The sequence below is a fragment of the Tachypleus tridentatus genome, chromosome 11 (genome assembly GCF_004210375.1).
Source record: "Tachypleus tridentatus isolate NWPU-2018 chromosome 11, ASM421037v1, whole genome shotgun sequence".
In the NCBI taxonomy this organism is placed as follows: domain Eukaryota; kingdom Metazoa; phylum Arthropoda; class Merostomata; order Xiphosura; family Limulidae; genus Tachypleus; species Tachypleus tridentatus.
Genome location: NC_134835.1, coordinates 59,080,768 through 59,108,226, shown reverse-complemented (window position 1 = coordinate 59,108,226; position 27,459 = coordinate 59,080,768). Strand labels below are relative to the sequence as shown.

Below are 27,459 nucleotides of genomic sequence, written 5' to 3'. Positions count from 1 at the left end.
TTAGTTTTGCGAATGTGTCCCAGTGGCATGTCTTGTTTGTTTTGGAATTTCGCACAAAGATACTCGAGGGCTATCTGTGCTAGTCGTCCCTACTTTAGCAGTGTAAGACTAGAGGGAAGGCAGCTAGTCATCACCACCCACCGCCAACTCTTGGGCTACTCTTTTACCAACGAAAAGTGGGATTGACCGTCACATTATAACGCCCCCACGTCTGGGAGGGCGAGCATGTTTGGCGCGACTCGGGCGCGAACCCGCGACTCTCAGATTACGAAGCGCACGCCTTAACGCGCTAGGCCATGCCAGGCCCCAGTGGCATGTCTACAGTCTTACAATGCTAGGATTTGAATTTCGATACCCTTGGTAGGAAGAGCACAGATAGTCCATAGTGTAGCTTGATACTTAATGTAAAACAACAACAACAACTATTGAGAATAATACAGAGTTTACTTCCTCATAAATACTAAAATAAAACGACTTAATACTTATTATATTAAGTCATTTACTTTACTTATCCAGAGAAATGAAACATACATAAGATGTACTAAAGAAAAGTAATATATGTTATAATACTTTCAATCGAATTTATTTTGATTGAAAATAAAATTTCAATATTTTTCGTTGAATGAAGATAACTGTTGAAAACCCTCAATCATGTAATTGTTAAACTTTAGTCAGTTCTTATGGTTGAATTTCTGTTAACATAATCCTGGAGCTAAAATTAAATTTAACGCAATGGCAATTTTTCACTAATTAAAACTTACATAAAAATGTATGTGCTTATACCGTAATAGTATGTAGAAATTAAAAAAATCGAATACCTGGGTTTTAAAATATATGATATTTTTCTATTAATTGTGCGCTCACTTTCTTTTGCTTATGTATCTGAAATATATAAGTTAGAAACCCTAGAATAGAAATGAGAATTTTGTAAAATTAATTGACTTTCTTCTTTACATTGATTCAAATATAAATCATCACGTCCAGTTAGCTCTGCGCTTCTGAGATAGCATGAAAAATAAGGTTATAAGGGATTAAACCTGAAAAATGATGTAATAAAAGACTGAACTTGATACAAACAACTTATAAAGGACTGGTATTATGATAATGAACAAAGTTATTTGAAACAATCTCCTAGTTAAAGATTTTTGATATTCTATAACTGTAGCTATATAACATGTCACATATGCTAAATATATCATATAGAAACATTAATGAATAGTTCTTATTCTAATATTTCATAAGAATAACTAAAATATATTGTCTAAGAGTAGAATAAATCTTATCAACTGTAATAAATTGTAAACAAGAAACAAAATATACACTGTATTTATTGTTTCAATGTAATTTAGGAAGTGTAGATATCGTAGAGTTTTGGGACTTTTATGGACTTTTCCCTGTTTCTTAAATGTGTCCGAGGTTTTACTTCTATCCTGTGACTTTAACTTTGACCTGAGTAAGGTATTAATATCGTTATCCTACTCTAGAAACAAACAGAACCTGCTCTTCATGTCAAAACTTCAACTGTGTTTATCCTTCAACCACAAAAGTGAAAAATGGGTTCTCTAAAATGTGTCCACCGCAGAGACAGAACCCTGAATTTTAGCGTCATTACTAGTGAGACACAACTTAATATTGTCACGTCTAATATAGTTCTCAAGTTTACCTATTCGATATGTTAATTTTGAGAAATGGTATGTGTTTGTACTACTAAATAAAGATTAGGCGCTAAGCATAAAACGTCAGACCTTTCATAAAACAGCTCCAACTAACAGAGAGATATGAATGTGTCATCTTGCAATTATTTCTCTCTGGTTATTTAATTAAAAAGTTTAAAGTAATGAAATCTGTCAAATTCTATTTAATATTTACTGGTTAATGCGTATACTTCACATAATTCGTTTTAATTTACCTGGTTACATAATATTCTCCATACAAGGAAAAGTAACATTACAATATCTCTACTAGACACCAAAAAGTTGCAGAGCTCAAAACGATCTAACAAAAATATCATTTTTTTTAGTACTGGACCGTTAGGTTTACCAAATTAATAACAAACATATACATTTTATAAATAGACGCGATAAAAAGTTTGTTTCAATATATGTCATAGCATTATTATGTGGCGATTATTTAAAAAAAATCGTGAATTATAAAAGTTAATCGTTATGTTTCCCTTAACAGTAGCAAATAAACAAAGAAGCTCAAATATTTCTTCCAGTAATTAAGGTTTACATTGTTTCTAAAATTACATGTAAGAAAAACGTAATACAGTAACGTTATCGAAGCATGCCTTCAGTTAATCTGCAAGTGTTAATTAAGTAAAGCTGATGTGTGCTTTCAGTGTTATCACATGAGAATAAAGTCAGGAGAAGAAGATTATGGGAACAAGAGAGATATCTGATGTTACTTATCAGCACTCGTAATGTGTCTGTGAAAAATGGAATTACTCGTTGTATGGAGTTTGTTAATCAAACACTTTCAGCCGCAAATAAACAACGATAACAGAACAATGTTTAAACAACCATTAGAACAGAACTGATACTCTATAATCAATATGCATTATGATATGTAGACGAGAAGCTTCCCTTAAAGCCTGTAAGTATTTTATTTAATAAAGCATTGAATTCGGGCAAATTTATAACATATCTTATAAAGCTATTCAAAAATTATGCAATAAAAGTAATAGTTTTAATCAAATTGTTTACAATCGTTATGATATTCCCAACTGAAGAATTGTTTTAAGTTAAAGTAAACATCACTTCCCATTTCAAAATGTAGCTGATAACACATCACTCCTTATCCAAGAATGTAACTAAAAAATACATCACTTCTTATCCATAAAGTGACTAATAATACATTACTCTCTATCCGAGAAAGTAACTGATAATACATCACTCCTTATCCAAGAAAGTAATCAATAATACATCATTTTTTAGTCAATAAAGTAAATGATAATACCTCACTTCTTATCCCAGAAAGTAACTGATAATACATCACTTCTTATCCGAGAAAGTAACTGATAAAACATCACTCCTTATCCAAGAATGTATGGCCCGGCATGGCCAAGCGTGTTTAGGCGTGCGACTCGTAATCTGAGGGTTCGCATCCCCGTCGCGCCAAACATGCTCACCTCTTTCAGCCGTGGGGGCGTTATAATGTTACGGTCAATCCCACTATTCGTTGGTAAAAGAGTAGCCCAAGAGTTGGCGGTGGGTGGTGATGACTAGCTGCCTTCCCTTTAGTCTTACACTGCTAAATTAGGGACAGCTAGCACAGATAGCTCTCGAGTAGCTTTGTGTGAAATTCAAAAAACAAAACAAACAAACCAAGAATGTAACTAGTAATACATCACTTCTTATTCGAAAGTGACTGTTGTTATACCTATTAAATAAATACAATAGTTTTAGGCATTTTTCACACTATCTTTACATTACTGGCTTATAGATAAATACAACAAATTCAAAGAAAGAACTTTATTTTGCCCCAATATTTATATTTCATGCCCCTATTCCTCAGCGTTTCCATAATTCTTTCTAATAACGTTCCTCTGAAAGTTTAACTTCTTCACAGTTTTGTAATGAATTAAGATTTCTGAAGTAAATTATGTAAGTATGAAATCCAATAAAACTCATTGACAATAAAACACTTAAAGTCGTTTGTTTAAGTAAGATACGAGAGGCATGAAATATTCAGTTTGTGAATAAGTGGAAGGTATGTTTTAGTTTTCCAATATATAACGATACATGTAATGTGTTATCCAGCTTAATTACAACTGTAGATATAGTGGTTCCTATAATTCTAATGTATAATGTAATAAGCTAGAGATAAAGAATATTGTTTTTCTTCGTAATATGTATCTAAGAACTGTTTATATATATATTTCGTGAAAATTAATACATTTTGAAGAAGTTAAATAAGCAAAACCACAAGGAAGGCATGCTTTTAAAGCAGCAAATCCAAACCTCTGACTAATTATATTAACAAAACAAACCGAAACAAAAATATGTTAAACAAAAACGCTGCTCTAATTGAAAATATCCCAAGATACAAGCTATAATGTGAGATTATAAAATGTAGCCTAGGGTTTGGAGGTGACTTAAAAGTAGGACCCACAACGAGGTGGGGATACACAGTCTATCAGTCTTAACGTCCATTCGTTAGTAGCAATACATACATAAATATAAATTAGGAAAGCGACATGTGGGTACTCAAGCCCACAACGTCTTACATTTATATCATCCTTCACTGCTTGCAGACAGTTGTGGTAAGGTGACTGTTCTCTCGAGTAAAGAAGAAAAAAATAATTGAAATAAAGATAAGAAAAAGTAAAAAAAAAAAGGTGCTATCATTTGCTAGTAAGTAAGTTGAAAACGTAACTCTTGAAGCTAGTAATCCAGTCTCCGATATGGTAGAAAGGCACTAATTGATAACATACAAAACAAACTATACCAGTTTGTTTGGATAGCTTGATGAGATACTAATTTATATCAGGTTCTATGAACCAGTGAAATAGCTACTCGTGATAATGTGTGTGTGTTTTCTTATAGCAAAACCACATCAGGCTATTTGCTGAGTTCACCGTATGCTTTTTCGTATTCGTAATCAATTTCGAAAGAAGACATCAAATTTATTTACGTTATTCAAAAGAGAGCACTTTGTTAAAGCTTTTATAGTATATGTTTACAAGCTCTGACTACAATTTCTAAAAGAGACTACTGATATAGTTAATTTAATTGATTGATTGGAATTAAGCGCAAAGGTGTACAATGGGCTATTTGTGCTCTGCCCACCATGGGTATGGAAACCCGGTTTCTAATAGTGTGAGGTCTCAGACATGCTGCTATCCCACTATCACTCGTTTGTGATATGTTTAATAGATATAATATTTATACTTATCTAATTTTGTTTGTAATAATTCATTTTGTACGCATAACTAACAATTTAAACGCCATATTTTCCAACTAAATGATGTAAATGATGTTATCATATATTTTTATGATAATAAGACATCAATAAGAGATTAAATTTTAATGACGTTTAAGATTATTATATTTGTTGCAGATGATATTTTATCTCCGCTTGTTTTGTTTTTCTGTTAATGGTAATACCTTTGTTGTATCTTCCTGGTATTACTTTTATGTCATAAACAATAAACGAATTAAATGGCCTGCTACTATTATCTTAGTTAGTTTTTCTGGAAAGTTTCCGATCTCTAATTGGTATACATTTGGTCTGAAATGCGCCGTTTTATTGACTGTATTTCAGTATACGTTAAGACGAATGTTAATGTAATAATTTTGAGAATCAAGATTTAAAGTTAAACACATTTAAAACGATAATAATGCCTAAATATGATTAACTGTTTTATAAGTTAAGCAAATTTAAATACATATGTAATGATATTTATACTTCACACATGGAAAATATATAGGATAAAACTAAACTAAATAGTTAGTATGTTTATTGCAATAAATTTAGTTTCATAGAATGAGAAAGATACGTTAAAACATTTCTTTCTAGCTATATACGGGCTTGGCATGGCCAAACGTGTTAAGGCGTTCGACTCGTAATCTGAGGGTCGTGGGTTCGCATTCCCGTCGCACCAGACATGCTCACCCTTTCAGCCGTGGGGGCGTTATAATGTTTCGGTCAATCCCACTATTCGTTGATAAAAGAGTAGCCCAAGAGTTGGCTGGGTGGTGATGACTAGCTGCCTTCCCTCTAGTCTTACACCCCTAAATTAGAAACGGCTAACGCAGATAGCCCTCGAGTAGCTTTGCGTGAAATTCAAAAAACAAAGAATTAAATTATTAGATTAAGAAACGACAACATAAAGCTAAATTTGTTTGTCTGTTTTGAATTTCGCGCAAAGCTACTCGAGGGCCATCTGCGCCTAATAAGAGAATATAGGATTTTTAATGAATGTATTTGTCCTATAGCAAGTATCTTTAGTAATCATAAACTAATTTTATTATGCTAGGGACATTGTAACACTAAAGCATTTCGACAAAATAAAAATAAAAGCAAACCTAGAAATGAAAGAGAACAAAATTTAAAAGCCCGGGATTCCAGAACTCATTATTATTAATATAAAAAAGAGATTTCGGTTTGATTTTAGGTTTTTAAAATCGCATGAAAAACATCACCTTTTTCTTATCTATTGAAGATAATTGCTTTTAATTTTATATGAATATTATTCTGTTAAATTTATCACACTAAGTACAGAAGTCTTCGTTAGTTTGTCAATAACGAGTAGCTTCATTTTTTCTTGTCACCCATACTTCTATATAATTACATGTACTTATTGTTTTTGCAGTTGCCTTGGCTGTAAAAATATTGCGTCTTTCAGTACCACATTCAGTTCAAAACGGGACAGACCACGTGATTTTAGACTGTGAGTATAATTATACTGCAAATGATCTTCGACTCGTAGTCAAGTGGTTCTTCAACAACAACTTAGTGCCCATCTACCAGTGGATTCCTAAACTAAATTCAAGACATATTTCTGAAATGTTGATAAATAGGCTTGACCACTCTTACAAAGTCAATTCCCCTGACCCGTACTTTCACTATCGAGCTCTCTATCTACTACATCCTACGTTGGAGATCAGTGGAAAATATACATGCCAGGTGATGTCTCTTGCTGGCCACGATCAGCGGCACCAAAAAATGATTGTATATTGTAAGTATTAAACGTGTTTTTTTCTTGGCACAATATTAAAGGTATCTTAACAGAAATAAAAAAATGTTTGTATTTATCAAATTAAGGTTTCCTTCACTTCAGCTGGCAATAACTAGAACTTCCTACACACACATTGTTTTTATAACGTATTTCACTCGGTCGTCTTGTTTTCTCTAATATATTTTCAATATAATTTGAAATTGTTTTATTTGCTCTAAGTTTATGTAAAAATTGCAAATGTTAAGTTGAAATGTTCATTATGATAACATTTGTTTTGAGAAGCCTTTCTTCATGAATTCATGAGAAGTACCAAATTTTTGGAAATGTGTGTTTCCAAGTTGTTTGTCCACTCCCTTGTTTACTATGACTGTTATTAAGTCAGTTAAGTGCAGTGAGGTACGTCTAAGAGTTAAATGTAGCTCATTAGGCTTAACATAACCACCTAATTTAGCTAACAGTTGGTTTGCTTTCACAAATCTCTATTACAAATGTAAATAGCATTACGTTTCAGATTACAAACACAACATCTTACACACATCCAATTAACATTTACTGATATATATCAAAACTTTATATGAAAATAAATTCATTTTATCAACCATAAATACTTGTAATTCTTAATAAGTATAGATTGGTAGATCAGTAGTAATATTTTAGAATTGCATTGTAAAAAACCCATAGTTTCCTATGGTTAGCAGAGCCTAGATGTTCCTTTATGTAGTTTCGCATTGCAAGATAAAAGTAACAATTATTGAGTCTCAGTTTAAACGCCAAAATCCGACGGAACACTAAATATCAAGAGGTCTAAACGTTCTTATAAAAATTAATTAAGCTCAAGATGTTTTTCACATTTATGTAAATTTATACATTTCATTCAAAATAAAAAATATGTAAAAATAGCTTTTCTGATCTATCTTTTCCTCTTCAACAAGTCACTGCTCAAGAGACATCGCCAGTCAAATTGGACAATGTCTCTGATCAAAATGAATGAATTAATAGGAAGATGGGGGGGGGGGGAAACAACTGAAGTTTTTCTGATTTTATTATCACAAACCGTAAGTGTAATTACTTATTAAGTGAAAGAAAATACCTTATTGTAAAGTCACACTTAACAAGTGATAAAAATCAAATAATAATTTATTCTAATTTCATCTCACTTTTCTAGTTAGCGTAAATTAGTTACTATTCCATTAGTTCTTTTATATAATATAACATTAAAAACAAGGAAATTTACAAACTTATATTTGCATGCTGTGAGAACATCTGAGAATTTCCTTGTTTTTAATACTTTATTAAAATATATTTTAAATCGTAATACAAATGTTCATAACATCATATCACCTCGTCCAAAAAACACAAGGAGGGTAAGGCTCTTTATGTGTTTTTTGCCATGTTTTTTATTCTACTTTTAGACGAAAATGCAACTTTTCAGACCATAGCAAACACCAATAATTCTACTGTTTTTACTCTATTAATTATTAATGCTTAATACATTTTCTTGTGCACAACAAGACGTTATCAAAAAGCTCGCTTCTAACGGTTTACCTTTCATTCTTGATACATGTTCGATTCACAGACTAACATACAGAAAATACAGCATTAATATATCATTTTAAACTTTACTTAGTTTTGTTTAGTGTTCTACAGCTCTGTAGAGAAATTATTCAAGCCATTTCTTCGTAGTTTACATCAACAGTACAGCTTCTACAACAAACTGTTGAGGCTTGTACACACACGTGATTACTAGATATAAGTTTGGCCAATTACATACGAAATTTTCGACCGAAGATCATTCTCTTCACACATATATATCTTCTCTGGAATTTGACATACCGTAGTATTAATCCTTGCACGTTAAACGATACAATTAGAACGTCACAGTTTCTAATCACACACTCACACTCATAACATCATAACACTTACTGCTCACTAAAACAAACAATATTACAGTCTGTGAACATCCATCGTAACTTCTACGGTCGCAGCCTTGGCATCCAATTGAAGTCCCTTTAAAGCCCTTCAAGCCTATCTTGGAAGGCCTATACAAACTTGTGTAGTATTGGAAATTTTCTGGGAAGGACTTTTGTTCAACATGTTGAAAATGCATCGTACGAGACGGGCAGAGTTGGAATCAACGCTCTTTTAAAAATATTCCAAAGGAATGTTCATAATAACGTTTCAATATTTCCAGCAGCTTGTGCTGTCCAAATAACACAAGAGGGATAAAGTTTTTATGATACTTTTAACATGTTCTCAGACCACGGCAAACATTCACTTTTCACGGGATAAAACGTTAAGCGCCGCTAAAGCTAAGCTATATTTTTTCTGTGTGCATCCGAAGTGAACTGTTTTTCAAATTAATTCTTGAAATTTTTTAAAGTATGATTTTGCATTGCTGATCGAAGATGGTTGAATCCTGGCCACTGTTATAAAAAATTTACAACTGAGACAACCTGATATCTTTGAACTGCCAGCCAAAGAAATAACAATCTTTCAGCTGTGTGGACATTAACTATTTTATCGTTAAAACGACCCTTTTACTCACTCATTGTCATGCAGAATAGTAACTATATTTCTGGTTTCATAGACATCAAACAATCATTTTGTATTTAAATCCTGGGATGGTTCTACAGATTTATTTAAATGTCTGCTCAGTTTATAACGTTAACTTGTACAATGCATAAGCAGGTATATATCTTAGTTATTCGTACAATATTTCACAAAAAAAAAAATTGAGATGCCTGAAAAATACAGTTTCATTCAAGTTTATTTTTGGTGATTTTTTCTATATTTAGAGAGACTTATTGCTTTACTAACTTAGGTTTTTATATCATAACATTAAGATTCCTGTACTGCATACAAATAGAACTGTAGATGTGATTGCCATAGGCCAAACTCAGTTGATGAGTTCTGTGGTTGAGTCAGAATTGTCTTTGCTTGTGAGTTTTTTAGCAAATAAAAATTTTATTTGAAATGTTGATCTCACACACCTCTGTTCTGAAGCATGTAAAAGACAAATTAACAGCGACTTGAATAAAAAATATTTGCATTGAAACTTTATTATTTGGCCACCCGCTAGTACAGCGGTATGTCTACGAATTTACAACGCTAAAATCAAGAATTCGATTCCCCTCGGTGGGCTCAGCAGATAGCCCGATGTGGCATTGCTATAAGAAAACACACACACACACACTTTACTATTTATCCTTATTTTAAATACTCGTATGCTTAAAAATAATTCGTGATGACGAGAAAACCGACTTGTAGAAAAAATTATACATGTAAAAACGGCTGTTTTGGTAAAGAAAGCACTATGTAGAGGAGCGATCAATGTTTATACCATCTTCGGTCATTGTCAGGTTTACAAAGAAAAAAAAGGTTACTGACCGATTGCTGGCCATATGTTGTTTAATTTAGTGTAGGAATGTAGAGGGCGTGCTTAAATGTTAGATATATTTATTAATATAGGTATAAAGGTGTTCCTTTTCTATTGGTTTGTTTTGGGCTTGAGTTGTTGTATAAGTAAGGCTTCTTTAATTTTGCGTTTATTTATCTTTGTTTCTTTATTTAGTAATGTTCGAAAACGTGTGAAGGTGACTTTTTATGTTCTTTGAATCTGGTTTCCATCTTACTACTTGTTTATCCAATATAGAAGTCGTCGCAGTTATCACATTGTATTTTATAAATAACGTTGGTGTTGTGTTCGTCAGTGTAGTTTTTACACTATAGAAAAATGAAAACCAGACTAAAATAACACAAAGAGTCACCTTTACACGTTTTCGAACACTGCAAATCAAATAAATACAACATAACCATAGAAAACACCCAAATACAAAATAAAGAAACAAACATAAACAAACGCAAAATTAAAGAAGCCTTACTTATACAACAACTCAAGACCAAAATAAAACAATACAAAGGAACACCTTTATACCTATATTAATAAATATATCCAACATCTAAGCACGCCCTCTACATTCCTACACTCAATTACACAACCGCCTTCAAACATGTGGTCAGCTATCGATCAGTTACCTCTTTCTTTCTTTGTGAACTTGACGCTGTCCAAAGAAGGTCGAAACGTTGTTTGCTCCTCTACATAGTGCTTTCTCTACCCGCAGCAGCCCTTTTTACATATATAATGTTTAAACATGCAATATAAATGGATAAAGTATGAAAACAGGTATAACTATCTGTAATTGTTAGAAATCTATATTATACTATGGAACATAGAAGACATTTAAACAAAATAAAATTGACACATGATTTATCTCATGGATTATGAAAATCGTTTTTGAAATTTAACTCCTAATGTTTTCTTAAGATAGCTCTTTAATCGAAATTAATAAGCCAAAAACTGTCACAAAAAAGTTTGCTCATAAAAATGTTAAATGATATTAAGAATACACAAATAATCAATACACCTTTAAATAAGGTAAATCCACATAAAAATAATAGCAAAATTGAGGTTAAACAACTTCTAATTTTAGAACGTTTATTGTCGTTGTTTTTTAATTAAGCACAAAACTACTCAATAGGTTATCTGTGCTCTGCCCATCACGGGTATCGAAACCTGGTTTTTAGCATTGTAAGTCCGCAGACGAACAGTTGAGGTACTGTGGAGAAAACATTTTATTTTATAAAGATAAAATCATATACAGCTCAATCATTCTTGTATCTTCCATGACATTATGGCATAGTTATGTTATATATGTGCTATACGGAACTCATTGCATTTTGCTTTGTATTATACATTATTTAGTCAATGCACTTTCAGTACAGTCTTTCTTCTTCTCGCAATACAGTTTACCTTTTAAAGCATAATACAGTAATTTTGGTTTAAAATTTTGGCTGATCGTTGATATCTTTTATAAGTACTTTAGAATTGTAAACAGATTTTTAAATAATACAATTATGTTCAAGCGTTTAAATGGAAAAAAGCCAACTTGTGTTTTTTGTAATTAGAAAAGAAATGGTCACAATAGATTGTTCAGCTTTCTTTATTTTTCGACAAACGAACACAATTTATAATCAAAGATGGCCATAATAAATATCACATGAACACATCTAGAGTTTTAATTCCAGTTTTGTATTGGTACTAACTGTATAAGTTTACGAAAATATCTACTGCTTTCTTGACACTATTGAAAGATGATATATAAAGTCCAGGAATACAGAACTAGCACCAAGTTTCTAACATAAATAGAAATACACAGCCGGCACTAAGCTTCCAATATAAAGAATCTTGCAAATATCCTTTTTCAATGTTGTGTTTCTTAATGCAAAGTTACAGAACGGAATACTTTCACTCTGTTCATTGCGAAAAACCAAACCCCAGATTTTAGCTTTTAAAACCATAAGTTTACTGCTATCCACTAATGAACTCTTCTTTAAAGGAAATTAAGCTTCTGGGGAAAGCTAAATGTTTCTCTTTATGTTCGTTTTGGAAAGCAACATTTATACGTAAATATTATTAATGGATTTGCCTGAATTGTCTTCAATAAACCTTTGTCAAAGCAAACAAATACCAGAAGTAACACCTGTAATTTATCAGCTAAGTAACGCTTAATCTACCATGGAATAAATAAACAATACCATAAATAAAACAGCGATGTTATTAACAACATCTGCATGCATTACTATCCGCAAGTAGTATCAAACGAAAGAAAAATCATTCGGCTTGTTACAAAAAATGGCCTCAAAATAAATGAAATTACTATTTAACTAAAAGTTAATACTAGCTTAGTATTACAACGACTACTAGTAGTTGTCTTATATAGATTTATGCTCTTTCATTAGACTCATCATGATGTTAAAACTCTCTCCAGTTGTAATCGATTGAAGAATGACGCGTGTTCAGAATGAAGATGGATATTTTTTATTTCTTCCTGGGAAGGGGTGGCATTTGTGTTACGAATTTTTGCCAGTATACGTATTAGCAAATGATTTAATATTGTATCTAAGATTCAGCAAATTATTTTCATTGTTGATTTATACGTTGAAAAGTATTGGAGGCAAAGAGGAGTCTGATAAACTATAAATTTTTTACCTGCCACTATATTTGGTTAAAACATTCCTTAAAAGATAATCTGATACGTTTCGTTGTTACACATTGGACTATCTGTTCTTTCTAATCACGTCTCTCAAAAACATATTTCATCAAAACAAATCCTCAGACTTATTACTGAGCCACTGGTAGGTTACTTTCTTTCTTGTGTTTTTTTAAAAAATATATAGCTTTGATTCATACATTCTTCCAGGTTGTGTAGCACTGCAAATTTATATTTTGTGGAATCTCTTACAGTATTCTTGGTTTTGTTGACGTAGCTGTTAGTGTTCGTCGAAATCAACTCTTTACATTCATCTTCCTCTTGAACTGTAATATTCTTACATGTTGCTTTTTTTTTAGTGTTTTGTTTATGCAATAATTTAACATAAAACAATTTCTTCCATATTCGCACCTAAGTCGGTTTTCATTATAATCACTTGTTTAGGTTCATAAAGGATTTGATTAAGGTGTGTCAGTAAAAGATATAGTACAAATATTTCAAGAAAAAAAAAATGTGAATTAGTATGAAAGTTTGCTCCAGTAATAAAGGTTTTGATTAAACAAATCTTTGGAGACAAAACATAAATTTATTTTTTAATTAGTTCTCCGTTGGAACAGTGGTAAGTCTACGGATTTACGCTGAAATCAAGGGTTCTATTCCTCTCGGTGGACTTAGTAGACAGCACAATATGGTTTTGCTATAAGAAAACACAAACCTACATTCTTAATTTTGACCACTATATGACTTCTTTGACTCTTTTAAACAATTCAAAAGTCATAGAACAGACTGGAAACTTATTTTTAATTATTTAAAATGTAAGAAATTAAGCATAATCTGTGTGTTTCTTTTATAACAAAGCCACATCGGGTTATCTGTTGAGCCCACCGAGGGGACTTGAACCGCTGATTTTAATGTTGTAAACCCGGAGACTTACCACTGTACAAGCGGAGGACTAAGCATAATTTCTAATAATATATCGTGAACTGTTTTTCCTGTTTATACTATATTTTTATCAAACAGAAAAATTTCTAAAGAAGAAAAACTGATGTTTTTGAACATGAGAGGTACCTTAAACAGCATATGGATTAAACGTTAGGTCAGACATTCCAAAGTTTATGTACAGTTTTTCCTAATTTTGAACGTTTAACCAAAAACAAGATAACCTTTCAGCAATGCCCCCACTAAAATGGTTTTATCTGCTCTGAAACAAAAAACGAATTGACTGTTACTTTTATAGTGCATCTAAAACAGAAAATGTTGATCGTGTTCATCGACATAATGATATAAGCATTTTAGTCCAGACCACGCCCAACCAAAAACATAAAATTGAATATTAATGTATTTGTTCAAACTATCATATTATTAACGTTATGTTTACCAAATTATTAGTTTCATTTAAAAACTCATGCAATTCTTTTTTGAAAGATGTATTTGACAGAAATACGTTTTTGAGTATCGATGGTTTAATGTTATTGATAACTTTAAATACGAGCATATTTTTTTACTATGTTTATTTCTTATTTCTATATTCGTTCACTCTGAATACTAACATTAAAACAACCTTCTTTGTGGATTCCTTAAATATGGAATATCAGAAGCATATTTCTATATTGCTGGTTTAATTGCGTATATTAAATATATATATAAGTATACGAATTTGACAAATGCATATCGTTTGTTTTATAAAGTTTTATCAAGCAGTCGAGAGAATGAAGTTAGTTTAAATTCTATATTTAGTATCATGATTTATAGAAATGCAAACCTTTGTTTTTTAGTATGCAAAATTATCTATTTCTTACTTTTTTGCTACTAAGAAGTTTTCAGACAAATAATACATAGACGTTACAAATTTTATGTTTACTAGCCACCAAACACAAACATACAACTTAAAGATTTTTAAAGTAAAATAATATATTTATTTACAAAGAATGTCAAAAAATTCTGAATAACAGATGAAGATGTAATAATGTAGATTAACATTTTATTTGCATCGTAGCTAATCAATAAAAAACAAATCAAATTTATACCCTTTTTGTATTCCTAATGGTTAAACATAACGTGGGAAAATAATCATCTGGTGTTTGAAAATTGCAAATAAATATTATTTAGAACATAACTGGAAAGTTGAATTATTTCATGCTGAGATGATTTCATTGAAGTAGAAATAAACAGTGTCGTGGTCCCTGTGTTAGTTACATCTTTATTTAGTGTGTTTGATGAATTTCAACTATGATGGACGTTTGTTTTTGTGATAAACCACAATAAGAATGAGAGTGAGTTGTTTTCAAGAAAAAATATAGATAGGCACATGCGGATAAAACACAGCGTAAAGTTAAAAGTTAATGAATCAGAACTGACTCAGCACTAATGGTGTAGAGCGATTTTACTAATTACAGAACGATATAACGACTTTAAAGTTATATTTACTACTTTTAGAAACATTTGTCCAAATGTAAATATAAGTAAGTATAATAAAATTAACGTACTACTAATAGTTCTAAATAAATGCAATATAAACATTTAAATATCAACAGCTATTTTGAATACCACTTCAATTAGTCTTAGGAACTGTTTTTTTTTAGGAAATTGTAATGCGTTCAGATACATCTTCCTTTCAGAGTTTTAAATGATTACAATTAACTTAAAATAATTTAATTAGAAGGTTGGAAAATTAATAATAAGTATATAGTTAAAACACTTCTTGTAAGTATAATTACGAAAGCTAAAATACTTTAGAAGTTCGTAGAGCATACATGAAGATCTTCATTGTCATTGGGTTTCTGGATTAAAACTCATACTGCTAGAGCTAATCTGATAACTCTATTATGCAGCATCAATTCTCTTCAGACCAGCTGCACAAAATAATGATAAATTTATAAATATTATATGTGAACTTCTGGTTATACGTCAGATTGAAATGAAAATTCACCAATTTAATTCTTACAAATGAGCTCAGTTGCTTTCTATAACAAGAATCATATGATATTCAGTCCTATGAAATTCGAACCGATTAAACCATCTAACTTTACAAGTGTAATTACATTCGTATGTGGTGATCATTCTGATAAGAATTTCGTCGTCGAAGTAACTAACTAAATTATTTGATTAAAAGCTACACTACTGACAATTAGACGTTCTGAAGCAATTTCTTTAATGACGTAGAAATATGTAAAGAAACGTAATACTTTTTTATTCCAGTGAGACTACAATAATTCAACCAAATCGTTTCCTTCTAAGTAATTATTAACTTAAGCTCAACATTTTGGTTTACTAAAATGTTAGAAGTAAAAACTCCACAACTTTGTTCGGTATGCATTTTATAACTACTTTTTTTACACGAAAAACTTAGGTTAAATGTATGTGGTCAGTTAGGAGTAGTGTAAATTATTTGAATTGTGTACAAAGTCACTCCAAACTTGGTTTATGCGATTTTCTTATATAACTACCATAAGATCACTATATTCAAAATTAAAATATCTCCAATGCTTTTTCAACTACTAAAAATATTAGGATAAGAAATTTAAAAGCTGCTGCCTTGTGATAGAAATGTTTTTTTTTATAAGATAAACATTAAGAGTTCATAACTTTCTTGTTAATACATGAAGGAGGTTAAGCATGGCCTGATGGTTAGGGAGCTCGGATTCGCAATATGCGGGTCACGGGTTTGAATTCTGTCACAGAACCAAGTCGCTCTTTTAGCTGTGAGGGGTTACAATGTGAAGGTTAATACAACTTTTCGCTGGTAAGGAGTAGGTTATCATTTTTACATTAAGATAGCCTTGCGCGAAATTCAACTCGAACACCTGAAGACTTGTAGGTGCGAAACGTCACGGCTACGATCAAAACTAAATATACATATAATAAAGCAAATATTGATAATTAAAGTATTGTACATCATAAACCAGAATGAAAATGAGATTCTTCACAGTATTTGCTTCCTGTCTTACTGCTATCCTATTTTTCTCAATTTTTTGTATAGATAAATTTGGCAAGTGTAAAACATTTTTTTTACAACGAATATTACCTGTAAATCAACACAACCAAGACTGTTTTCTCATAAAACAGGAGGAACCTCTACAACTTTTGTTCTCAAATATAGTACATTTGTATCTCTGTAGTCGTTCTTTCTGTTCTGATATTTCTGAACCAGCTTGTACTAAGTACAATAAACTTTTTTCACATATTCTAGCAACAAATGAATAGGTTTATTTTACGATGGCGACAGCAAACAAATCACATTTCGTCAGTTTGGTATCATCTTTTTTTTATTGACTGATAGTAGTTCAGTTGTCGTGAATGTGCTCAATAAAAAACAAAAAACTAATGACTAGAATAGGGCATACAAGAAGTTCCACATCTTACCGATTTCAGTCTCACAGAAATAACGTTCTATATAAACAAATATCTTGTACATATTCAGATCAGTACAAACAAATATGAACATACATACGATTACGATGACCTGAAAATTAATTATTCATATAAAAGCTACTCTAGCACTCACTTGTGCAACTCGAATCTGTATGTTTTGTATCTAAAGTAATAAAGTAGATCTAAGTGTGTAACAGTGTCTTATTGATGCATAAAACATGATATAGAATACTTTGTTTCAGGGCAAAACAACATTGGTTTAACTGCTATGTCAAACACGTGAAATTGAACCCCATATTAAGCGTTGTAAGGTATTGCTAGTGTCGTGAATTGTTGGGAAGATGTAATCCTGTTTGTATATTCACACAACAGATATTAAAAATTCATATTACTATAGATTTATTACAGGTAATAAAACATCTGGTTTAATAGAGATAATTTCATTTGATAGCAAATGTTAAATACAGATAATAATACATTTATGAACATTTTATGAAACAGTAGAAAACTAATCATATTAATGTAGTTTATAGATAAGTAATTCATTGTTAAATTGAAAAGTAAGATTAAAGATAAAATTTTTCTACGTCAATTAATTTATTGATGTAGTTGATACAAAACTAGAAAATGTGTTTTATACATTTCACGTACATCAAATTTTAAAAGTTTGAAGAAAATGAATTAAATCGTTCTCTTCATAAGTAAATGTATTATTCGCTTTGCTGTTTAAGGTACTATTACCATGAGATTGAGACTTTCTTCTAATCAGTCTCATAAAAACTATACATTTATCAGATGAATTGGAATTTAAGTTCAGCAGTGCTTTGCTTTTAATATAATTTTTACAAACAAAGTGTTAACACAAGACAAAACTCATTACAAACTGTTCTTTGTTGTTGTTGTTTTTTGTTTTTTTTGCAGCTCAGGCCAAGACATTCTCATTTTCCCACACTAAAGTTTCTAGTTTAGAAACTGACATATCGTGCGAAGCAATGGGTCTGTTCCCCCAACCTGATATTTCCGTTAGCGCAGTCCTCCCCAAACACTTCAAAGAGCCGTTCTTACAAGCACCTAAGAAATTCGTCAACATTACAAAAGAGCTTTATTCCATTTGGATCAGTGGAACCTTTAATCAAAAGAATTTTCCGAAGACAGATAAAGTAGTTCTGCAGTGTGAAGTACATATTCCAGAAACAGATTACAAAGTGTCCAAAGAACTATCCTTTTATACAGGTAACATGTATTCTCCATATATTTACCTCTCAGTTTTAAAGAGCACTTCTGGTATGGCTATAGTGATAAAAAATACAGTTTCCTTTCCTAACAATTAAATCGATGTTGTTTAACAGTAAAAATACACACATACATATATATGTATGCATAACTCAGTGAAAAAAGAAATCTACCTTGCGTCTTTCTGGATTCATTTTAAATGTTAATAAAACATGAATCAATTAAAACAAACATGACTTTAGAAGAAACTAATGAGTTTTCTAAGACACGTGCACTGTACTTTTTTCTATTTTATCGAAAGTGTAAGAAATTTATTATATATTTTTTTATTTTTTGGAAGCGTAATTTATTTCCTGTAGATTATGTGAGAACTGTGAATACGAGTAGAGGCTGTTTGTTTGAAAATTTCCTAGTTAAAATAGTTTAGAATCTAATTATTGGAATTCATCATAGTAAAAGCATGCATGACTTCCCACTAAGTGTTAGCAAAATAAGAGAAATTCGATTCGGGAGTATCTGACATTAAAAAAATTAGAAACATAGTGGAAAAGATTGTAATGAATTACTTCTCAACTGTGAAATTAAACTACTGGAATCTATCTGAAGGTTCGCTGGAAAACATAAAACAATAAATGTAGCAACCTGAATTTACTGTTTTAATTTCAATATACTGTGGATTCAACGAGTGAAAGACGTAATTTTCAATTTACCTAAAAAAATAAACTGGAAGCGAATGGTTTACAACATTTCTTATAGTTTTCTATATAAATATCTGAACAAAAATGCTATCTAAATATTACCTACTTTGTTGCAGTTACCTAGCGTGAAGTTTGATTACAAGTAATTACATCACTAATTAAACTTTAATGAACTCTCGATACACAAGTAAATTTAATTAAACTTATGTTATACAGTCTGGTATAGCTAAAACTATTTTACTGGTTACCAAAATTATTAATAAAGGATATAGTTTTCCAAAATTAAAAATACCTTATAAAGATTATGAGCATCTCATGATTTTTTTTAGAGAAAGTTGATTATTTTTGTACATGTTCAACATTCTAAATAATAAAAAATTGAGATATAATGTGGATAAAATTAAGTCTTTTTTTCCTTCAATATCCAACACAACGATTTGAGCTTTAATTATTTTACTTCCAGGGACTTCATTTAAAATATGTTAGGCTAATTGAGTGGTCCAGTGTTTTCTAACTCATGGATAACTTTTATAATGCCTACTTTTATTTATTTCAGTTCTGGTTGAAGAAAATTTGAACTGTCTTCATTAAAACACAAATGTATCTTCCTTTGAAACACGCTTAGTGACATAACTATTCTGGAGATGTAGCGACAATGCAATTATATTAACTGTATTTAAACACGACATAAAGTTCGATTTTCCTAGGTAATCTCGGGTATTTATCGTTATTGTAAATTAGGTAATTGAATTGGCCTAACCCTACTTCCTTACACCTTTTTTTCTGTCTGCAGGAATTGCAACAGTCAACAAAGGTAAGACATCAACATTACTATTTTTCTTCTCTGATACAATTCGATTTAATATTCATAGAAATAAGTACGTACTTATGAGATCACAAAAAAGGAAGTTGCTGATGTGTTTAGAGCAACAAATTTTAAAGCTTAAAATATATTAAAAATTCTGTCTATTTTACTAAATAAGGTTTTATACTGTTTAGTACTTTAAAAACATGGTAAATGTTATACTGATACACTTGATTCATTAGCTTTTCCAAAGGTTCAAACGCAATTTATTACATAAGAGAATGTTTAAATGAAGAGTTTTAGTACATAAAACAAAATTATATCAATATACGTTTGTTGTTATAAATCTTGTGTGTTGATGTAACTTAATACTCAGGCAAGAAAATGGTTAAAATAATATTTAGAAAGATGCCCAATTTTCAGAAATAATTACAAATGTCTTGATTATTACTACAGACATACATCAGGGATACTTGATCATATTGAACATATTTCCTAGTTCATCCATCATGACATAATAATGTATTCTAGCTGCCTATATTAATTTGTTCTTTTAGTCTAGTTTTTGCTAACTCTACCATAACAATCCGTTCAGTAAAACAGTGTCTGATGCATATCGTAGATTGCTATTTTTATTTCACCATACATGGTATATAAGAGGTGTTGGTCAGTAAACCTAAATTTTTTTTTTGTGCATGAGAAATGTTAAATTATTAATGAATTAAAACAAATATGTGGTTTAACCTGAGAATAAAATATTCTCTTCATTATATTCACCAATAATTCAATCATTAATTTTAATTATTGTCAACCATTGAACAAACATTTATTGGTGAAAACTTTGTACAATGGACGGCAACTGCATGTTGTGGAGACACAAGTGTAGAGGACGACGTTTCGAAAGTCTTCTTCTACTCTTGTGTCTACACAACAGACAGTTACCGTCCATTCTACAAAGTTTCATCATGAATACTCTGCCTAAACAATCTATCAAAGAATAAAATATTTATTTTTTTATAGTTAAAGTGTTTACAGTATAATCAAGCATAATTCCAACATTTACAATGTATCTGCGCTAGAATGTTTTGGTTAACCATGTACGTATGAAAACTTTCTCATATTCTATATAACTATATCCTTACACCACCACTTCATAGTTTGTTTTTTTCCATGGGCTTCAAAGATAGCATTATCTAAGAAACGAAAGGAATATTTATATCTGAAACTAACTATGTGGTTGTTTTATTTGTTTTCAGCTTCCTTGAAGAATTTCTTCAGTTTATGTCACATTCTGTGTCTTGTTATCCTGTGCTATTGTAAGTCCTAACATACCACTTTCCAGTGGAGATAAATACATTTCAAATGTACGTATTATATTTATTATAAATATCTTTGTACGTATTACATTTCAGGAGAAATCTATTTGGACGACGGATTATGTATTCACTCTGATATACAAATATGTCTATAACAAGTAGTTGTTTGTACGATTACATCTCCCAGAAAATATATCTTATAGATCGTATTTCACATTTCCTTCATCATCTCTATAATCTTAAATGTTACCATGCTTTACCTTGATTTTAGATGTTCGTCACTTTATAAGTAAAGTTCCATTTTGAATCATGTGAAATTTTAAATCACAATATTATGTTAATAGCATATTTTTCGAAAATCACCGGAGAAAGACGGTAAAATGCAATTAAAAATGTTTTATGACACACCTTGCTTGTAAATACCACAAGGTCTTCAAGTATCTAAAGGTTTATAATTCTAAACACCGAGTATCACAGCACAGACAGCCCAGTGTATAACGTTGTGGTTATTAACAAAGAAACATAATATATTTAAAAAGTGTTTTTTTCAAGATGCGTCTTCTAATATTCTGTTGTTACAGCTATTCAATAAAATTCGGAATTTTGAAAATTAATCAAGTATACTAGCTGTTTTATTTCTATAGTTTCTTGAAAGTATGATGAATTATTGAATCATTCGTCTAGCTGTGTTGTACTTGACAAAATAATTCACATACAAAGGTAAAGGTCATGTTGTTGCTACAGCACCAAATAATTATATGAAAAATCAAACTTTAGAAATCACTATTTTTGTTTTGTTCATTTACATACAACAAAATAAGTCCACTTTAGTACAATGTGTGCTAGAAATATATTTTAACTAATCTGTGAGAACTTTACAAAGTATGTTTGTACCAGGCTATGAGTTTGTTTTCCTTTTGAATAACTTGGATTTTTTGTAGTCGTTTTGACTAAACAAAAATTTCATAACAAGAAACTTTAAAAATAGGTACATAGAGACTTATAGTGAAACGAATAAAATGCTTTAAACCATTTAGAATTAATTCTAGGAAAATGGCAGTAACCAATATAATAGCGTTATTTCGATAAATTATCCATTTTCATCATCTGTGACATAAAATAATATTGAGTAGCTTACCTGTTTTGTGTAAAAAAGTAATCTTACATTTATGAATTATTCGTTTTCATTTACAGGTTACATTGAACACTAAAAATCACCAACGTCAACGTTTACCCTAAAGAATGAATGTTACTCTGAAGACTGTTGTGTTAAGTAATATAAGTTTAATGAATTATTCTTCAGTGTATTCAAAATTAAAATTATCAAAGTTTTGTGTTAACGTCTCATTTAAACTACATGTTGTAAACCTTTGTATAAAAGCAGGTAAAAGAAAAATAAAGTATGTGGACGCCACTTTTGGACTCGTATAGACATATCGAATAAACAGTCGCAGTGTTGTTCCATTTATTATCATTGTTACGTTGTGTTTAACGCTATTCTTTATTCACGTCTAAGAACTTCAGTTAAAAAATAATCATCACCAACTACTCTACATTCAACATCTTAAGCAAATGTGTTACAACAAATGGTATGAAATTAACATTGTTTTACTACTTATCATAAACGTATGAGTATGATTTCTTGGTATGATAGTTTCATAGAACTAAGTTAATACACTAAACAGAATATCTATGTTAAAAACTCACTTTTTTAAAAATAAGAATTATTATTGCGCAGTTCTGAAAATCAGGCTTTTCAGTCTCCAAATTATAATTTAAATAACTTACTGTACAGGGTAAAAATAATAAAAACCCGATGAGACCGGAAACAGTTTTATACACTTCAAATGTTTCGATGTACATAACTGCGTCACCCTCACGAGTGTAATGTTTTGCGAAAATAACACTTCTTTAGATCTTCACATGATCACCAAATTACATATTAAGGAATCTGACACCACCTGGCCTGGCATGGCCGAACGTGATAAGGCATGCGCTCGTAATCTGAGGGTCGCGGGTTCGCATCCGAGTCGCGCTAAACATGCTCGCCCTCCCAGCCGTCGGGGCGTTATAATGTTACGGTCAATCCCACTTTTCGTTGGTAAAAGAGTAGCCCAAGAGTTGGCGGTGGGTGGTGATGACTAGCTGCCTTCCCTCTAGTCTTACACTACTAAATTAGGGACGGCTAGCACAGATAGCCCTCGAGTAGCTTTGTGCGAATTTCAAAATCAAACAAACTGACACCACCTACTGGCAACATTTCCATCATGTACTTCATCTTTACTCAAAATTTAAATTTACTTTTTATATTTAATTATTTCCATAGATTTTTTCCGGTTTATCGAATTTTAAAATTCATAAAGGATGAACATAAAAAAAACGTTAAAAACAATAACATAACTGTCTCACCTTTATCATAACATACTTATGAAACTAAACACGTAATTCAATAGAGATAAATTGTTAGTTAAGCTCAAGCTGAAAATTTTACTAGCATATATACAGGTGAATCTATTGAAATAATTAAATAAAAAGAGTGAATTCAAATTATTGTATAAGGGTGATGGACCTGATGGAAATGTTGTCAGTAGGTTGCGTCAAATTTTTAATATCTAAATTGGTGATTCTATAAAGGTATAAATAAGTGTTAATTTTGCAACACTCCTGAGAATGAAGCAGTAATATACGTTGAAACATGTAGAGCGTATGATATTGTTTTACAAAGTCATTGAATGTTTATTATTTTTCATTCTGCATAGTAAGTTATAACTGTATTATGTAAGTTTTTAAGTAAAATGTTTCATTTATCATTTTGAAACTAGCAAAATGCCTTACACCTGGATATGGTAGCTATGAACAACAAACATGATGAATAATTTATGCTAGAAAATATTTATGGAGAACGAAATCATTTAATGAAGTTCAGTCACTCGAATCCAAACCTTAATAATCTTCAGTATATGTGAGAATATTCAAGAAACGAGTTTATTAGCCCTAATATTTTAATATAGTTTTTGTAATGTGACTAATTTTTGACAACTTTCATTTTTCTTATCGAATAAAGGTAAACAAATCATATACCATGAAAGCCGTTATCTTCCTGTGATCCTTAAATGCACATCACCAACACGTTTGTAATTATTTCAACATTCTTTATAACGGTGATAATATGTTAATAAGGAAACGATACAAGAATGTTGTTGTTAAAGAATATTTCCTTTATAGCACACAACGCTAAAATTAGCGATTCGATTCTTCTCAGTGGACTCAACAGATAGCCCGATGTGGTTTTGCTATAAAAATAAACACAGAAACACACACCCTTTATTGTAAATAACCATTTCATTTCAAATTATAAACTTTAAAAGCTGCTTTATTTGAAATGGTGATTATATTTCTATCATCCATTTTTAGCTCTTTCTTGACAGTTTAGTACATTTAGAGTGCTGAAACATTTAGAAAGGTTTATAACTAATTAGAGGTACCGATAATTAACTTAATTTTTTATATGTATTTATACGCAAATCATTCTTAATACTCAAAAAAGGCTTAGAAATCTTGAGTCAAATAATAATATAGAGTAAACATCTAAACAACCATTTACTCGTAAAGATTAGTTTTATTACTAGCAATTAAAGAAGCAAATCGATGAAAAATAGAGCCACATTTATTTTATTTTGAATTAACTAAAAATGGGTTTGGTGACGGAACTCACACCAGCTTCATCAGCACCGTATTCTTGTTTGAAAACTCATTTGAAACCAGTTGCCATTATTTCCCACATCTATTTTTTTTTATGAAATTGTTCAACGTCGAGAATGTGGAGCCAAATATAGCCTAATGTCATTAAAATATCCGATTACTGTCACAATGGTTGAAAGAAGTTGGCGAGAAATATCTGGCAGGTAATGAAGATATCATAGAAAGAAATGACTTGATAAAATGTAATGCGAAACATTTCGATACATAATATTTTCACTGTGCTGGATTAATAAAAACAAAGTTTTCAAAAGCAGAGAGACGAAAATGTAATAAATGTCATTAAGTGGAAAATCAGCCGTCAAGAAATAGTGACAATGATACGGGTTTAAAAAAGCCTACTTTCAGTTCTTTAGCATTACAGCTAAAAGAGATTAGAATCATGCATTATTTAATTCAGCTTTATCTGAAACTGTAGCTTTTAATTTCAGAACTTTAAGTTAAGTAAAAATAATTTTAAAAGAACTGAGTAATTACAAAAACGAAGTTGAAAAAGTAAGGTTTTCTTAACAATAGGAATTTCAAACATGACATACAGGCTTAACGAGGTAGAATAACGATGTTACAATACTAATACTGTAATCAAAGAAGTTCCCAAAAATATAAGAAAATACAGTGTTAACAGTTGAGAAGGTAGCTACTTTCTGAGACATCACAATGGAATGTAAAAACAAAGAAGTATCTCGTATAACAGGCAAAAATGCATAACTAAAAATTTCTATGACTTATAGTCGTAAGACTCAGTAACAGCACTCCACAAACTGTGTTGATGAGAATATGAAACATAATAAAATATATATTGGATTTGGAATAACGTTTTTTTCACGTTATAAATTAGGTATTTGTCTCACGCGTGCCAGGTGGTTAAGTCGTTTGACTCGTAATACGAGAGTCGCGGGTTTGAATCCCCGTCACACCAAGCATGCTTGCTTTTTCAGCTTTGGGAGCATTATAATATGTCGGTCTATCTCACTATTTGTTGGTAAAAGGGTAGTCCAAGAGTTATCAGTGGGTGGTGACAACTAGCTGCCTTCTCTTTTGTCTAACACTAATAAATTAGGAACGACTAGCGCAGACAGCTCTCGTGTAGCTTTGCGCGAACTTCAAAAGACAAACAAATAAAAAACAAATCATTTTTTTTCTATTCCCAATGATTAACCACAAAGTCTCACAGGTATAAAGGATGAAATAGAACAACTGATAAATGTGGTATTTATGAAACTTATCATGTTTGTAGTCTGATCTGTACTGATCAAATGTGCAGAAACCTGCAGACAAACGTAGATTGGATTAATTGACTTTAACAAAGTATGTAAAAAGGATATCTTACAGACTTTAAAAATGCTAATTTAATAAATCAGGTTACGTTTAAATTGGAATTTAATATTACAAAATCAGTATAAAATGAAGAAAGTAGAAATATTTAGAATAAAGAATGTGGTCCTGGTTTTGGAGAAATAAAATATTGGAAATCTGTTCTGAAAGTATTTTGTGGAGTATGGCATTGAAGGTGCAATATACATTTATAAAATTGTAAGACGATTTAGGTATATAAATCAGTTAGTGATTTTTACTCTTACTTCTGATGATGGTGTCGTAGAATGTTGTCGAAATACTTAAATTATTTTTAGGACCGTGCTATGTTTTTAATAAAGATAATTTTATTATGCAAAAATTAAAAGTTGTATGTTCGTTTTTAATATTTTAAGTAAAATATTTTTAACTTGACAAACTCAAAATAATAACAGTTTATAATATATTTCTTAAATGAAAATAGGAAAGATATAAATATTTTTAAAGATTAAAAATAAAGAAAGCTCATGTTTAGCAAATATGTAAAAACAGTTATTTCCATGGTGTTCGTTGAGAAGAAGGATATCCTCAGTTCCATGGTTATAAGTTCTTAAATGTATCTATGAACTACCATGGTGATCAAACATATTGGATATATGTTTGATACATTGAAATTACTGAGGCTTGATACAATACAGATTTTAATTTTAAAGACTTAATCTAGCCATGAAGTCACAATTTAACTGTAGAGTACATCAAAATTTAGGTTTGAAAAAACAAGTGTATTCATGAAGAGATACTAAAACGACATTTATGGAGTTTCTACTTTTTTTTTTGCTACTTAATTTTATATACTGGTTGTTCTTCCTGGTAAGAAGAAAAGAATTTAAGGCCTAAAAAGTTATTGACTTTTATCTAAATCTTGATGTCGTGTTTTATTTCAAGCCAGAAAATGTAGTGAACTTATTAATTGTTAGATAAACACGGTTCTATTTGAAAATACAGTTTGTCTCTTTTTCTAATCACCAAATTTTTCGCTAAAAGTATAAATGTTACATTATACTTATAGAGAAATGAGTAATTCCTCTTTATCCACGACGTTAAAAATAAAACATCACTTAATTTTAGAGAGGTCAGAAAATAAGATTAACCTAAAAAAAAGTAAATATTAATTTTTTCCGATAATGGAGTAAAATTAAAATGTTTAATTTATAAAAATAAAGTTTATTTGAAATAATTCATAAAAACATAA

At 30.6% G+C, this 27,459-nt stretch overlaps 1 protein-coding gene across 1 annotated transcript in view; it reads left to right on the top strand.

The window, feature by feature from the left end:
• The window catches only part of LOC143231508 (uncharacterized), a 43,926-nt gene extending 21,344 nt beyond the window's left edge, over positions 1-22,582 (top strand). Inside the window, exons 2-6 of the mRNA XM_076466038.1 lie at positions 6,317-6,682; positions 18,025-18,336; positions 19,828-19,848; positions 21,096-21,203; positions 22,350-22,582. Coding sequence (XP_076322153.1) covers positions 6,317-6,682; positions 18,025-18,336; positions 19,828-19,848; positions 21,096-21,166 — 770 coding nt within the window. The 3' untranslated portion in view covers positions 21,167-21,203; positions 22,350-22,582. The remainder of the gene's footprint in view (positions 1-6,316; positions 6,683-18,024; positions 18,337-19,827; positions 19,849-21,095; positions 21,204-22,349) is intronic.
• The last annotated feature ends 4,877 nt before the right edge of the window (positions 22,583-27,459 follow it).